General features: G+C 48.5%; 1 protein-coding gene across 1 annotated transcript in view; it reads right to left on the reverse strand.

Moving 5' to 3' along the window:
- RANBP3 (RAN binding protein 3) overlaps nt 1-5630 on the reverse strand; it is a 50270-nt gene extending 44640 nt beyond the window's left edge. The window contains exon 1 of the mRNA XM_026865141.1: nt 5600-5630. Within this exon, the coding sequence (XP_026720942.1) occupies nt 5600-5630 (31 nt within the window). The remainder of the gene's footprint in view (nt 1-5599) is intronic.
- Nucleotides 5631-14577: the final 8947 nt, after the last annotated feature.

A 14577-nucleotide genomic window follows, 5' to 3' on the forward strand; every position in this document is an offset into this window, starting at 1 on the left:
TGTGGAATAAATGGGCATAAACACTAATGCCCCTCGCAAATCCTGGTTCTCCTTCTCCAAGCAGGACGTACGCCTCTCTGACATTGCCTTATTTAAGGCAAATGCTTAGCGAGAGAGATATTGAAACAAAACAAATTCTTAAAAAAACCCCACTCCTGTGACCCTGCTTTTCACTTTAGGAAAAGAGTAAAAAATGTGACACCCATGGGAGGCATCTGAGCACTGGGGGGGGACCTGGGCGAAGGTTCCACAGGCATGGACCAGGGGGATCTCTGCCTCCATGGTTCCACCATCCATTGACACAGCCCAGCCTGTGCTGTGCTGTGTGACACAGGCTGTGACTTTCATTTTCAGGAGTGACCTGAGGGGAGTAAGAACAGAGGAAGACTGCCTGCCCTACAAGAAGGCATCGTCTGACAGAGTTGGAAGGTCTTTTCCACAGGCAATCTGTTCTTGGGCTTTGATAGATGTTAAAAGTTGCACTGTCAGAGTTTGTCCTATGTTTATCCCAGAGGCTAGTCACAACTGGGGGAAAAAAAAATGGGAATTACACAAATATTCCAGATACACATTTGCACTCTGAGCACCTTTCATGCCCGATGAAAAGACAGGAAATGTTAACACAAAGAAAGGAAGCATGTTAAAAAGACTGAACCTTTCATCAGAGACTAAATTTTTGGCAACTAACTAATTTTGCCAAGAAAATACCCAACAAGCGCCTACGAGAACAGGAGGTCTGAGTCTCACACCAGGTACCCAGCAGCGTCAGCTCTGGCTCTGAGAGTGGGCCGGGCAGAAAACGAGGAGAATACTTGGCAGGCGGGCCTTTAGGTCAGGGCTCTGAACCCCCTTGTCAGCGTGAGCAGATGAAGAGCAGCACTGCTAAATCAGAATTAGCCCCAGGCAAAACCACTGAAACTCTGGTCATTAGGCTGCAGTGGGTTTTATTTGATCCCAGCTGACTTAAAGCTGATTTTATCATCTCCGGTGATCATAGTCTTGGACTTCGAACAGCTTTGTGAGATTCTTTCATTTTGTGTATGTCCACTGGCAGCTTGCAGGGCTGGGCACTGGCTGTGTGCTGTCCAAACGGCAGCTTGAGCCTATGTGTAGGTCTAGACCTTGCCTGTGCCTCTTCCCTGGAGAACTGGATCACATTTGGTGCAGACAATTTGCGGACAATTTAGCCAAAAATATTAGCATATCTCTAACCACATGAGGACCATAATTTTCAGGGATATACAATGTGGCTGACAGCTTCAGTTTTTATGGAATTAAGTTCCTGTCCCAAAGCAGACGTGCCCTACAAACAGAGCCAAACACTAATATTGGAAAGGTGTGAGAGTAATTACCCGTTATGTGAGTATCTAAAAAAACAATAATTACCTTTTTAATTTAAGTCCTTATTCTGATACAGATATCCATTATGGAAAATTTCACTTCAGAGCATTGAAGCCTGTTAAACCTATAAGAAACTTTGAACATGCTTTTAACATGGAAATGTCGAGCAACTTTAATTATAGGAATTACTGTACTGTGCTTCTCTCATGAATATGTGATACTAGCATAGTGGGTGGTGTGACCTAGTTAAGGGAAGTGATTTAGGAAGAACATGCCTCAGAAAGTTACACTCACTAAACCTTCAGAGCCAGCAGGTCACAGTGCGTTCTCTATTCATGCTCTAATTAGAGCCTATACTTCCCCAGCATCATTAACATAAGAGAGGAAAATTAACAGTTTTATTCTAACAGAGTTTGGAGACCAGATTCTGGTTTAATTTACCTTCGAGTAAGTCTATAATAATACCAGGGTAAGTGTGATTCTGGCACTTTATTATTTCACTAAAAAGTAAACTCCACCCACACCAACTTTACAGTTCCTGTGACTTTTAGAAATTAATTACAAGAGTTATCTGTACGCTGTGAGCTTGTCAACTTGCTGATATAACTAGAATCTATTTTGGGTGCATGCCATTAAGATACTATAAATGCCATACTTTCTGATTAGTACTATTGTTAGGTCAGCATTTCTAAAGGGACATGGCCTAAAAGTCACTATGACTTTGACAAATTAAATATTTTTCCATGGCTGAGCTCTAAAAAAAAAAAAAACCACAACCCAAAACCTCAACCCACCCTGGTTGAAGGTTTTCTGGACTTTGCAATTTGGATGAGCTGAGACCCTGAAGGATTTACCACAGTGTTGTGTTCCATAGCAGGATGGCAATAACATAACTTGGCGTTTTGATCATAGCTGTAAGCATTAATCGGAGGGAAAGAAAGAGAGGCTCTAGGGTGAAGGCAGCGCCACATGTCATCATGATCTCGTTTCCAACTCTTATCACTCTACCAGTGCCCTGGACAAGAAGGTAGTCAGGAGATGTTCACCATGTAGGTCACTATATGTACCACCTTGTCTGCTGTTGGTGGTAGACCTGGCTCAAGCAGAAAGTTGTACCAGAGGCCTCCAGAGGTCCCTTCTACCAGCACTTCCATGATTTTCAGTGATACAGTGACCATTATTAATTGGGAAGCATATCCAGGACTCTGTGGAAGTCGGGTTCTGCTGGAATTGATCCAGCTGAAGATCTTTTTTTTTTTTTTTTTAACTTGTCTCTGCACTGAGGGGTTATTTCTGAGGACTCATTCCTTATGGCACAAGAGAGCTGGCAGGGACCAGCAACCTCAGGGAGAATAGAGCTTCCTATCTCAACAGCAGCCTGGGTTTGTGTCAAACTCACCTGACCAATGTCACAGGCTTTCCCAGCTGCTAGACCATTTCTGTGGGTCTTCTAGACCCACCTGAGAATATTTTGTCAGAATCCTGATCCTGCTTGTGACAGCTGAGAACTCCTGTGGCATCATGACCCTCAATTAGAAACTGCTGTGTTAATGACACTGGGTTAATGAACAGCTGCCATACCACAGATTTACAAATATTTGCTTGCTGGAAATCACAGTAATAAATAAAACACATCTGTTGGCCTGATTTCAAGGTACCTGCAACTGTGAAGGCAGTGGTTCATCGCTGGAAACTAATAGTTGTGCATAAACTGCTGTGCATGTGCCGCTGCTTTAACAAGACGGCAGTGATGTTGGTTAACGTTTAACGACTTCAGAGGTTCTAATTCAGCAGGTGACTTCTTATGAAATGTTTATTTCCCCCTTAGAGGGGACTGAGCCGTGTGTTTCTCCCCGAGGAAGGAAAGCCATCTGTCTTTCTCTGCTGAAAGAGGTCATTTCCTGACAGTTTTGAGGAAGCCCATGTGAGGAACCAACCACCTACACAGCCTACACCTTGTTTTTTCTCTGTCATCTAGTATAGTTTCTGAAGGCTTTCAGGCTGTTATTAAATGCAGTTCCATCTAATATCCTCATCTGTAAGGATTCACAATGATTTCAGAGAGAGCATCTACAAGGTGAAACACTTGCTATGGTGGAAGGATCAATAGGTCCTACCAATGGATTGATTCATGAGTGAAGCTGCTCACATGCTCAACACACCGCAGAACTGAACCTGGCATAAAACCGAGGGAATATTGGGGGGGTTACTCAGCGTTTCCAGAAACTGTATGTGAGTTCAACTGCAGTGTGAGGAGGAGGAGGCTGAGGGGAGCCCTCATCCCTCTCTGCAGCTCCTGACAGGACATTGCAGAGAGGCCGGGGCTGGGCTCTGCTCCCAGGGGATCAGGGACAGGACAAGAGGGAACGGCTGGAAACTGCCCCAGGGGAGGGTCAGGCTGGGCAGGAGAGAAAATGTTTCCCAGACAGAGTGGTCCGAGAGTGGAACAGGCTGCCCGGGGAGGGGGGAGTCCCCATCCCTGGGGGGGTTTCAGGGCCGTTGGGATGAGCTGGGGGGGATGTGGGGTCGGGGAGAACTTTGTAGAGTCGGGCTGAGGGTTGGAGTCGCTGATCCCGAGGGGCTTTTCCAACCCGAATGGCTCGGGGATTCTGCAGATCCTGTGACAGCGGGGGCAGCGCACCACTGACACGAGGGGGACGTTTCTGTGTTAATTGCTTTGCGTGGAACGAACAGCCGAGCGGGGTGAAACTCTAGAATTTCAATTTCCTGCCCCCAGGTCTGGTCACCCAGACATGGCTCGTGGCTCAGCTCCAAGAGCACCCTGGTCCCCAGGGGCCACCGCGCAGCCCGCTCCTTTGGCTGTGCCTCGATCAGCACCCACTAGATGGTGATGTAGGACAAGGAGGAGCCTTCCCAGGCCCGGAGAGCAGAGGGCCAGCTTGCCAGGAGGGGCTGAGGGGATGTGCCGAAACACAGAACCTGTGGGCACCGTCCTAAAAACGCCGGGGGGGGGGATCGCTGAAGCTGCCTTCCGGACAAAAGCTGAGCTTTTCTGTCAGGGGAAGCAAGCTGTGGCACTTCAAGTTGTGGCTCGCTTCCAGCAAAGGGCATGTGTGTAAGGGCAACTCAGCCCACTCACATTAAAAAAAAAAAAAGCCTTAGGAAGCTTCCCAGTCTGCAGTTCCCATCTCAGATTGACTCACAGTGTGAATGCTGCTCCTCAGCTTTGACCCTCCAGGCACAGGACTCAGTGTGCCGGTGGTTCCCATGGCCCTGTGTGGGTTCTGCGTGATGGCAGAGCCTGAAAGTGTGAGCAAACTTGCGGTAGTTAGGGCTATTTAGGGACTGAACTAAAAGGCTTAGAATCTCACTCACCTCGTGCATCCCTGGGAGACCCGGCAGCTGGAGCCTGTGCTTGGCACAACCTAAGAGCTGAAGTGCAGACAGCACCTTCCTCTGCAGCCCGCACAGCGTGCGAGCAAAAACGGGGTTTTACACCCGTTCTCTGACAGGGCTGGAGAACGCTTTCTTTCCTAGGAGTTCGTTTTCCTGAAGTGTTTTCCTATGGTGGTGGAGCAGTGCGGGCATATGGAGCAGTGAGGCGGTGACTCTCCATCCTTGGAGAGTTTCAAATTCAACTGGACCAAATTCAACTGAGTAACCTGACCCGACTTTGAAGCCAGCCTAATTTCAAGCACCAAGTTAAAGTACAGGATCTCCTGCCCTACCTATACCTCTTTGGAATTCTGTGATACATTTGATCTCTTTCATTCTTAAAAGACTGTCTGAAATGAGCTGCGCGGGTAGAGGACATGGACAGTCAGAACTGCAAGAGCCTGTCCATCAGAATCAACATGCAAAGGCCACGTTTGTGGTGGTTGATACACGCACGCAGCCGAGCCTCCAGAGACCAGCAGCTGATTTTTACTGGAGCCTTCCTCCTTCCGAGCATAACCACTAGATGGGGAAGCAAGCACTTATTTTTCACAATTTCTGACTGAAAAATTTCACTTCCTTGGTTTTGGCTGTGCTCATACAATTCACTGTGTTCTTGCCTCTCTGGTTAGCATCTCTAAACGGCTTCCTGCTCTAGTTCCCTGCGCTGTGGCACTGGACCACAGGATTTCAGCCTACCTAAGTTTAGAGGTGCTGCACTGGACCTCAAAAGAAAGGCCATAGATCTGGAGGTGCACAGGGCACAGGCTCAGGTCTGCCAAGGCTGTATAGCAGGCAGGTGGCTCTTCCAGAAAATGATTTCACAGACAAGTCTGTGGGCACGCCTGCAAACAGCCGATACCTTTGGTCTCCTCTGTCTTCTTTACCACCATGATGTTTTTAAAGATTCTCCAGCAGTCTGGAACATTTTTGCCTGTAACAAAAGCAGTCGAGGCTTATCTTGGCTTCAAAATCTAGCAGTGAATATATATAATCAAAAACAATTGGGAAAATTAGAAATATAGACTGTGGACATTCAGAACTGTAGTGGAGGAAATAAGGAGGAAATTAAAGCTTTGGGGTGTTGTGCTGATGTGTCTCAATCAGCATCTGTCCCTAGTCGGGGGTTATCAGCTACCATGACTTCTGCCACGACAATTTTGTGATTAGGCGATTGGAATGCTTTCTTGGGAAATCACTGATTACGTGAATTCCAATTTTTATTCTAAATGGCACCTTCCTAGACTTGAGGTGTCAGAGAAGAATCTGAAGTAAAAAGCTGAGGCACACAGACGAAGGCACCCGGCCGAGGAGCTCTCCAGGGGGGCCCCGTGTGTTCAGCTCTGAGCCCAGCTCACGGTAGGTATTTGGTCCCCTGGCCGGGCTGAGCAGAGCACTCTACCTTTGTCAACCAGGGCAGTATAGCTACGTTAACCACCAGCTACAGCAGCCCTGACCCTCTCAGGTCCTGCCCTGGGCAGCTGCAAGTCAGCTCAGGCTTCCCACGTGCTTCTGCCTTGCTGGCATTAACCCAGACACACTCCGCCCTGGTTGACACCTTGATGCAGTTTAGTCCCTGGCTGCTGCCCCCCGCCCTGCAAGGTCCAAGCAGATCAGAGCCACAGCAGATGTGTTTATGGAAGCTGATGTAAAGTTGGTCCCCGCTACTGATATTTGCTTAACTCTAGAACCAGAAAGGACATGTCTCAAGTGGAAAATCAGGTGTGTAAGATGCAGGACAGTGGTGGACCTTGCCCAGGTACTGTTCTCTGCAAAGCAGCATTGCCTTATACCTCACTGGCATAAAATAATTAGAAGTACAAAGCTGCTGAATAACTGAGCCATCCCTTCCTTGCTAATGGTGTTGTGCTGGTGGAGGTCCGAGGGCTGCAGATGATGTGGCTGTAACGAAGGCAGGCTGTGGGAAGTGCAGAGTACCTGCGGCAGGTTGCCTCACCGGCCGTCACCCAGCTGAGGTCAGGTCTGTGGAAACTGGCTCCTGCAAATGAGCTGAGAAGCAATTCAGAATGGAGATCTCCCACCGCCTCTCTAGAGTTACAAGTTCATTCCACCCGCCCTTCACATCCTTCTTTTTCTTGGTGCCTCTGTGATACGGAGTAAAGGAAGTCAGACAAATTACTGTATAATGGACACACACAAAAATCCTAGCTCTCTTTACTTGTCGTGCTGAGGTGACTGCGGGAGATTTTGAGAATTAGCACATTCTTGAATCTTGTCGGTTTATTACCAGATCATCACTGTGGTCTGGAAGAGGCACTACTGCAAAAAAAGTATCCTGAGGAGATCTGAAATGCTGCCAGGAAGCACTAAAGCAAGCTTTCAGTTCTAACCACCATTCCTAAGAGGCTTTGCTTTGAGTTCAGCGTCCCCGTTTGGATACTACGGACTTCAGAGAAGACATGGAACACCTGGAGAGCCCAGAGAAGGCGAGAGCTGGAAAACACCACCCGTGAGGAAAGATGGATGGATTTGCAATTGTTCAGTCAAACTGGGATCATCCCAGTGGCTTCCCCTGTAGAAAGTCCATAGAGATCTCTAAGATAGTTTGTTCTTACAAAGTTTATGCAAATCCAGGTTTTGTGAACAGAAGCTCACACTCTTCCGACCTTTTGAGAAGCAGCTTTGCTTTGGGGCTCTGTGTAAATAAAGGAAGGATACTGGCTGTGTCACTTCACTCAGTCTAGTCTTGCACATTTTCTACCACAGCTACGCAAGATACATATTTTAACCAGAACTCAAGAATTAATTTTTGTGCTAGATGCCTGGAAATTTTGGTTAGACCAAGCAAGCATTACTTCTCTAAATTTCAGTCTCTCTTCTGATACTGTATTTTAAATTATCTGACCTGGAAAATGCTACAGGCCCCCCCACACCCCATCAACACTGTTTTGAGGCAAAGTTTTAAACCTGTGGATGAAACTGATGTATGCATCTAAAAACCTGTGTAAGGGAAGCGTATCATGGAACTGAAGCGTTATTAAATAACCTTGTTACTGAGTACCTAAGTAAAACCCTCCAGAGGATGCTTCTTGCTGGCTCCTCTCTCCCCTTCTTGTCGGTGCCAGGAGCACGTTATCGCTGCAGGGTGGACATTTGGTCCCTTGGATAACTGTGGAGCCGCTTGCTCTGCACCTCCTTGTGCCCCCCATGATCAGAAGCAGCGGGATGCCTTGTGGCCAGTAACGACTGAGGAACTCCACGTTCCAGGAGTTTTAGGGGGAAAAGTCTGAATAATGTTCGTTTATTTGCTGCTTAAATCCACAGCTTTTTGCAGTGTTGCACTGCATCGGATTGCAAGGAAACCAGCAATAGTACATTCAAAGCGTGGGGCATAGTTTCCAGGATTTACAGCTGCGTAATTCCCGTGGGATTTATTCCCATTGGTTAGCACTGGGTGTGTGCTGGTGACCTGAGTGACATTGTAGGGTGAGGCTTTCTGCCCAGACACTCGCCACAGGCTTTTCTCACCTCCTAACAGGGGATTAAACAAACCTACGGCGAGCACAGCTGCAAATTCAGAAGGTAAGAGCGTGTAGGTGGGTGGAAATACACCAAGAGGGGAAAATGTGAGCAAGTAAGGGAGGGACATGGGGGCTGGGAGCCCATGAGAGCTTTCACATCCTCAGCCAGCCGGGACTCCGCGGTGTTGAAGGGCTAATGGTGATCGGTATTACTTTACCATTCATGGTTTGATAGTCTGTAAGTAAGAAGAGACCACTGCAAGCTGCTTGACCAGTTTTACGCAAGTTAGCAGGTTTCGAGTTGGTCAGGGGCGAAGAGAGGTTGTCTGGAGCCGATCCCTTAGCGGACGTGCAGGGAGTGAAAGCATCAGCGGAACCAGCTTCTTGTGCTCAGCTCGGCAGAGCTGGAGAGGTCAGTCCTGCTGGTGTCCCCATTCTGGAGCCTCACCCTTCATGTCACTATTGACTGTCGGCAGTGCTAAAATAAAATAAATATTCTAAAGCAGAGCAAAGTAGGCAGGACCCTGTTCCAGAGCTACTTCTTATCACAGTGCTAAAAGAAGGCTGAGCAGATAGCGCGGGTATCCTGGCAAACGTGACACAATTCATGGGAGCAAAGCAGAGCAGCAGCCTGGCGAGCAGATAAACACACCGCTGGCAAGCTTTGCTTCCCAGGCACTTCAGCATGGTCAGCTGTGAAGAAGAAGAGTGGAATTTTCCAGCTGGTTAGTCGGACTGCATGTGCCACCCTCCCAGCTCCCCACCGTGGCTGCTCGCAGATGCCTGTTCAGCTGCAGGCTATGAACTGTGAGATTTCTCAGGGGCTTCTCCTAGGTCAGGAACAATCACTGGAAAAGTAGATCAGAGAGCTCACAGAGGAGGTGGCCTGATAAGTTGGGAACGTGCCTTCCCTTCGGCTCAGTTTCTGTAATGAGCTGTGAGACAGTTTGCGTTGCCTCTGTTGACAGCGTGCAGCCAGCACCACTCCAAGATCTCTGTGCAAGGACTCGGGCCCTGCCTGCCCGAGCTCAGCCTGGCACCCCCGGGCATGTGGGGCCACCCTTCACCCGTCTGCTTTACGATCCACAGTTGGGGATGGGGAGAAAACTCCCTGCCTGAGCTCCTCAAGGATGCTGGGGAGTGGCAGTAAAGTCTCTCAAGAAGAGAGAGGTAGAACATGCTTCACCTAGAGAAAACTTGGGAGAATGAAAGACAAAATCCATCAGGAGCAGCTGAAAGTAAGGAATTCTTAAATTCAGTGACAGAAAGCCAAGGGCATAGATTTCCTCTAGAGCTCTGCTTTCTCCAAAGTCCTGTAGTTCTGAATTCTTTTCCTTCCAGAAAGCCGCTGAATAACTGCATAGATTCCCAGTGGAAAGCAAATTGCAAAATCAAACCCCTGAAGTCAACACAACGCTTGAGTCTGTAGACTAAGATCTCACTTGGGAGGAGGAGAGGAGGAACCCCATGAATCTGTACTGAGGGAGGTGATGACCTGAGGGGGCATCTGGAAGAAACTTGGAGGTGATGCTGCCCTACTGTCTGCTGAAGGATCGTCCACCTTGACTAAGCTGTTCATACGCCAGATTTCATTTGCATTTTAGCCTCTAAGGGTGTGACTGCAGGTGCTGTATGGGCAAGTGTTTGCACATCTACATTGATTGAGCTGCAGCCTCTCGGTGCATCAATGTCAGTATTGCCGTTAACATCAGTAAACTCAGTGCAGCTCCTCTCCAGCAGCAGCTGACTGCTTCCCCCTGATCATCACGCATCATTTCCAGGGTCAGGTAGACCCAGGCTTATATAATTTGCCTGAAACCGTGGTGAATTCATCACCACCAGAAGAGAGTAATGCAGGTTCAGAAATTTTTCTAAATAGTATATTCTACTTAAAAGAAAATTAATTAACACAGGGCTATTCCTGTCCTGAAAAAGGAGGTCAGACTAGATGATCACAACTGGTCCCTTTTGTCCTTGTAATACATATACACATATACAGCGTTGGGAGCGGTTGGAGAAGAGCACAATGCCAATGGTAATACCATGTGGAGAATGCCAAAGAAAATGGGCCAAGTTAAATTTGGACAAATATATCATCAGAGCAGCAGAAGTGAAGCATATCCATCCTGTTTTCCCAGCTCGGAGAAGGCAGACTTAGCCTGCAGTAGTATCAAACCAAGCTAACTTGAAACAACAGTGGGGCTCTCTGACTTCCTCCAGTTTGTACAACTCACTAATGCAGGTTGCCCAAAACAAAGTCACGTGCTGTTGTGGGAAAGGCATGCAAGCGTTCCCCTGAAGGAATTAATTGCCAGGCCAGACATTTCAGGTCATTAATATGAAGCAGGGTGTACCTGAAGGTGCTGGATCGCAGTGTCTCATTCACAGAAGCAAACCACGCTCAGAGCAAATAATTATTGTGTTCCCTAGAGTTTAGAGGCTGCTGCCAGGAAATATTGTTTACTATTTTTTGTATTGCACGGCTCCATAAAAATTGCAGTCAAACAATGTAGCGTGCCCTGCATGCAGCTCTGCACCTTCCTCCCAACGCAGCTGCTCCTGCAGCCTCGGCCTTCCTGCTACTTTGGCTGCCCTACAGGACGCCATCACCCCGCACTGAAGATAAAATTTCCCCCTCCATGGCTTCTCAGGGACCTTCCACCATCACTCAATCTATTCCAGAGTAATCGCTTCCAACCTAATAGCCTGTGTTTCCCTGAGAGCCCAACTCTGATTCTGAAATTGGGTGGGATTCCCTTCTCTCCAACCATCCTTCGTTGCCCCATCATCACCCAGCTGTGGGGGAAGCTGGGAAAGAGCAGCAGGAGAGAGCTGCTGGGGAGGGAACAGCGCAGAGAAAGGTCAAAGTCAGAAGAACTCTGTAAAGGTGGATATCACCGGCTCACTAGAGATAAGCCTGGGGGCAGGGATGGTGTGCTAGCAAGGTCCTTTGGTCTGCCACCCCGGTGGAGGTCGGGGATGGAGATCCATGCAGCAGCGGAGACACAAGCGTTGTTGATGTGTTAGAAACCAGGGAAGAGCCTGAGAATGGTGACGTAGGAATTAGGCATCACAGAGCAACCACTGTAGGCATCTGCAGGTCTCATGGCTGGGCCAGTATAGTGATATAGAGAGATTTGTAATTTTTTTTTTTTTTTTAATGGTACAATACAAACCACACAAACTCCCAGAGCAGAACTGCTCCTAGAAGTGTGCAGCACAAGTTCCCTGTGCACCTGGGAGAGGCAGGGAGCATGAGCTGGGATTCAAACTACCTGGAACGTCTCAATCACAAACACCCTCAGCAGAACCAAGGGGAAAATGAGGGCGCTTTTGAACAGCGGAAACTTCAGGAGCTCTCAGAAGTCTGTCTCACACATCAGACGAAACTACCTAGTCAAAAAATTTGGGGTAATAATTTTTTGGCACTGGATATACCTTTTTTTTTTTTTAACTACCACTGTCTTAGTTTTGTCGTTCCATCAGAAATTCTAACCGAAATGGCCTGGCAGGTGCTGTCAGTGAGAACTGCACCACATGCCCTTTCTCTTTTAGCCCTCCTGGCCTTGGCCTTTGCTCTCCCTCCAGGCTGCATCAGGAATCATGCACCGTATCAGCTCGGCTACAGGGGGACCCTGCAGAGTACCAGGAGAGCTGCCGTCGATGCAAAGGACTGAAAAGATGAGAGGCACTCACATGAAGAAATAATACAGCTCAGGTCGGAGCAGATTTACATCAGTCTGATCCAAACCAAAACATTTCTTTACATTTCTGAATTTTCCTGAAGTTCATGTGTTGCAAGAGTTGAAATTTTGTCTTTTTGTTCCAAAATAGGGCAAAAATAAGTGTTGAAATAGCGGCATTTCCCATAGGAAGGAAATTCCATTATTTGAGCAGCTCTGTGAAACACGAAGGAGATTCATTTGCAGAAACTCTGCTAACTTGGAATGAAGGTCACAGCTGCATAATTGGTCTCTGCTCCCTGGGCCAAGCAAGCCGTGCAGGATACAAAATTAATGCCAGCCCCCAAATTAAGGTTACTGTAACAAGGAGAACAAGACCACAGAATTGCGAAATCCAGGGAAGGAAGGGCTGAAGGACCGTTTAACAAGAAAATCACATCTTTCCCCACGATGATTAGCAAGTGGGAATATCCCAGCGGCTTTCTTCACTCTGGCAGAAAGCGCCCACGTTCCTGGGACACGTCTGGGTAGGGATGGCTCAGGTGCAGCCTTCGGTCACCCGCACGTCCAGGTGACAGGGCTGCACACCCCTACCCCTGCAATTCATTGCAGCATGCTCTTTAATGTTTCAGGGGTGGTTTTTTTCAGCAGTTCAGAGAAATTGAGCCCTTTCAAAAGGATAACAGAGGAAGTGCTTCTGGGAAGACAGTGAAACCCATGGGACAGTGGACGCAGCATCCATCTGCTTGGGTTTTTCTAAGCCAGCCCTGCAGCCTCAATGCCTTACCCAGGCTGCGTGCAGCAAACTCAATTTTCCATAGCTGCGTGCTAGCAGAGATTCATGGGTGGGTTTTCCCCTTACCATTATATTATAAATCAACACTTAGCCCATCTTTAGGTGGTTCGCTTTTTAAAGATCCAATAGATAATCAATGTCTTTCCTAAAAAAACAAAGAGATGGTGAAAAAGTCGTTATTCTACTGGACCTGCAAACCTCTCTGTTGGACACAAAACACCCCTATAAAAATCTGCCTCAAGAGTGTTTGCTCCGAACATCCCTTTTTTAGGACCGAGGTCTTTCCAAGTTGGGCAGCGATACAGACTGAGGGCGTGTTCAAGGAGGGAGTGTGTGCAAAACAAACTGCCCTGTCCCTGTGTAACATTTTTAGTCTACTTGCGAGATTAGCATAAACCAGTTTGAAAGGCGCTTTGTGGAGAAAATCACGAGGGAGCTGATACGGGAAAGCTGTTCCAGGCTATTTCCCAACAAGCCCTGCCTTTATCTTCAAATGGCCGGGCAAGGATAGCATCAGAAGACCCCTTACGAGGTGGCTACGTGAAATGAGGGGCAGTTGTCATGTCTTTTCTCATGGGGGGTCACAAGGGTGACGCTGTGGGTTTCCTTTTTACCCCTTGTTGATAACTTAGAGCATCGCGTGGCCTCCGTGCAGTGTGGGTGTTCAGGTGTGCCTGGCACTTGTAGAAAAAGGAGAGACTCGGGGGAGTTCGCTTATGGTGGCGTTTGTTCACCAAGGATCGCTCCACCCTGGAACGACCGCCTGAGCAGCGGGCACCTCCATCCCAAGGGAGAAGAGCTCTTCACCTCCTCCGTAGCTTCACATTGTTCCTCTGGGTCCTATTTTAATCACTGGAAATTGCCACAAGGTGCAAGTTGAAATGAAACATGGAAAAAGTTGCCAAAGGAGAAGGTTTAAGGTGTTTGTCACTGGGAGTTTAGGGCTAAAAAAAGGCCTCAAGGTTTTATTAACCTGGGGATTAAAAAACTGGGTAGGAATTAGTACAGGTTCCAGGAGCCAAGCTGAACTTCAGGCACAAGAAGTGGGAAAGGACAATCGCTGGCTGTTAGCCAGCCCCTCCTCCCCGAGGCGGAGTCAGGGAGAATGCGGGGTGGCGGCGAGGGGTGGCCAAGTGCGGGGCGGCTCTGCCCCTCTCTGGGTAGTGACAGAAATGCAGAGTGCCCTGTGCTGCCGCCCACCCGAGCCTCCAGCAGACACCAGCGGTGAGGTCGGGCACCTCTGGAGGGAAAGCTGCTGGCCAAGGCCCCGAGAGAAGTGGGGCAGAGGAGCAGGAGATGCCCTTTCTCTGGGGCTGCCCCACTGGTGGCCGCAGCAGGAGAGGCAACAGGGACCCGCCGTGCCCAGGCTGCGCTGCCACCACTCGCCTCCTTTACCCCCCGTGCCTGGATTAACTCTCAGCCAACGTTTCTACAGGAGTGTTTTGGGGGTGTGGTGCAGGCAGAGCATGGAGTCGATTCCCCATAACCAGAGACATTCAGTTTGGAATAAAATTATCTTCTTGTGTAGCCCTTTGCTGGAGAGATGACTGAAACTCTGGAGGGTGCAGGGCTTGGGTTCCCCGTCCCCCGCTGACGCCTGACCTAAGGCTTCACTGAACTTGTGCAGTCTTCAGTAGGAAGAGTCGTGCCATCTCCTCCATCTACATGTGAGCAACTGGGCTGTGTGAAGACCGAGCGAGTTGTCAGTGTCCGTGTGTCCCCGTCTCCTGAGTCAGCAGTGGCCTGTGTCCCTGCTGATCTGGTTAAAGCAAGGGAGAACGACAGACCCCAGGCTCCAAAGGGCCTGTCCTGCCAAGTCCTATCTAATCCTGGACTCAATGATCTTAAATGATTCTGGGATTAATGTCTGCAAAAAGCT

Source organism: Athene cunicularia, assembly GCF_003259725.1.
Source record: "Athene cunicularia isolate RWA chromosome 28 unlocalized genomic scaffold, athCun1 chr28_part2, whole genome shotgun sequence".
Lineage (NCBI taxonomy): Eukaryota > Metazoa > Chordata > Aves > Strigiformes > Strigidae > Athene > Athene cunicularia.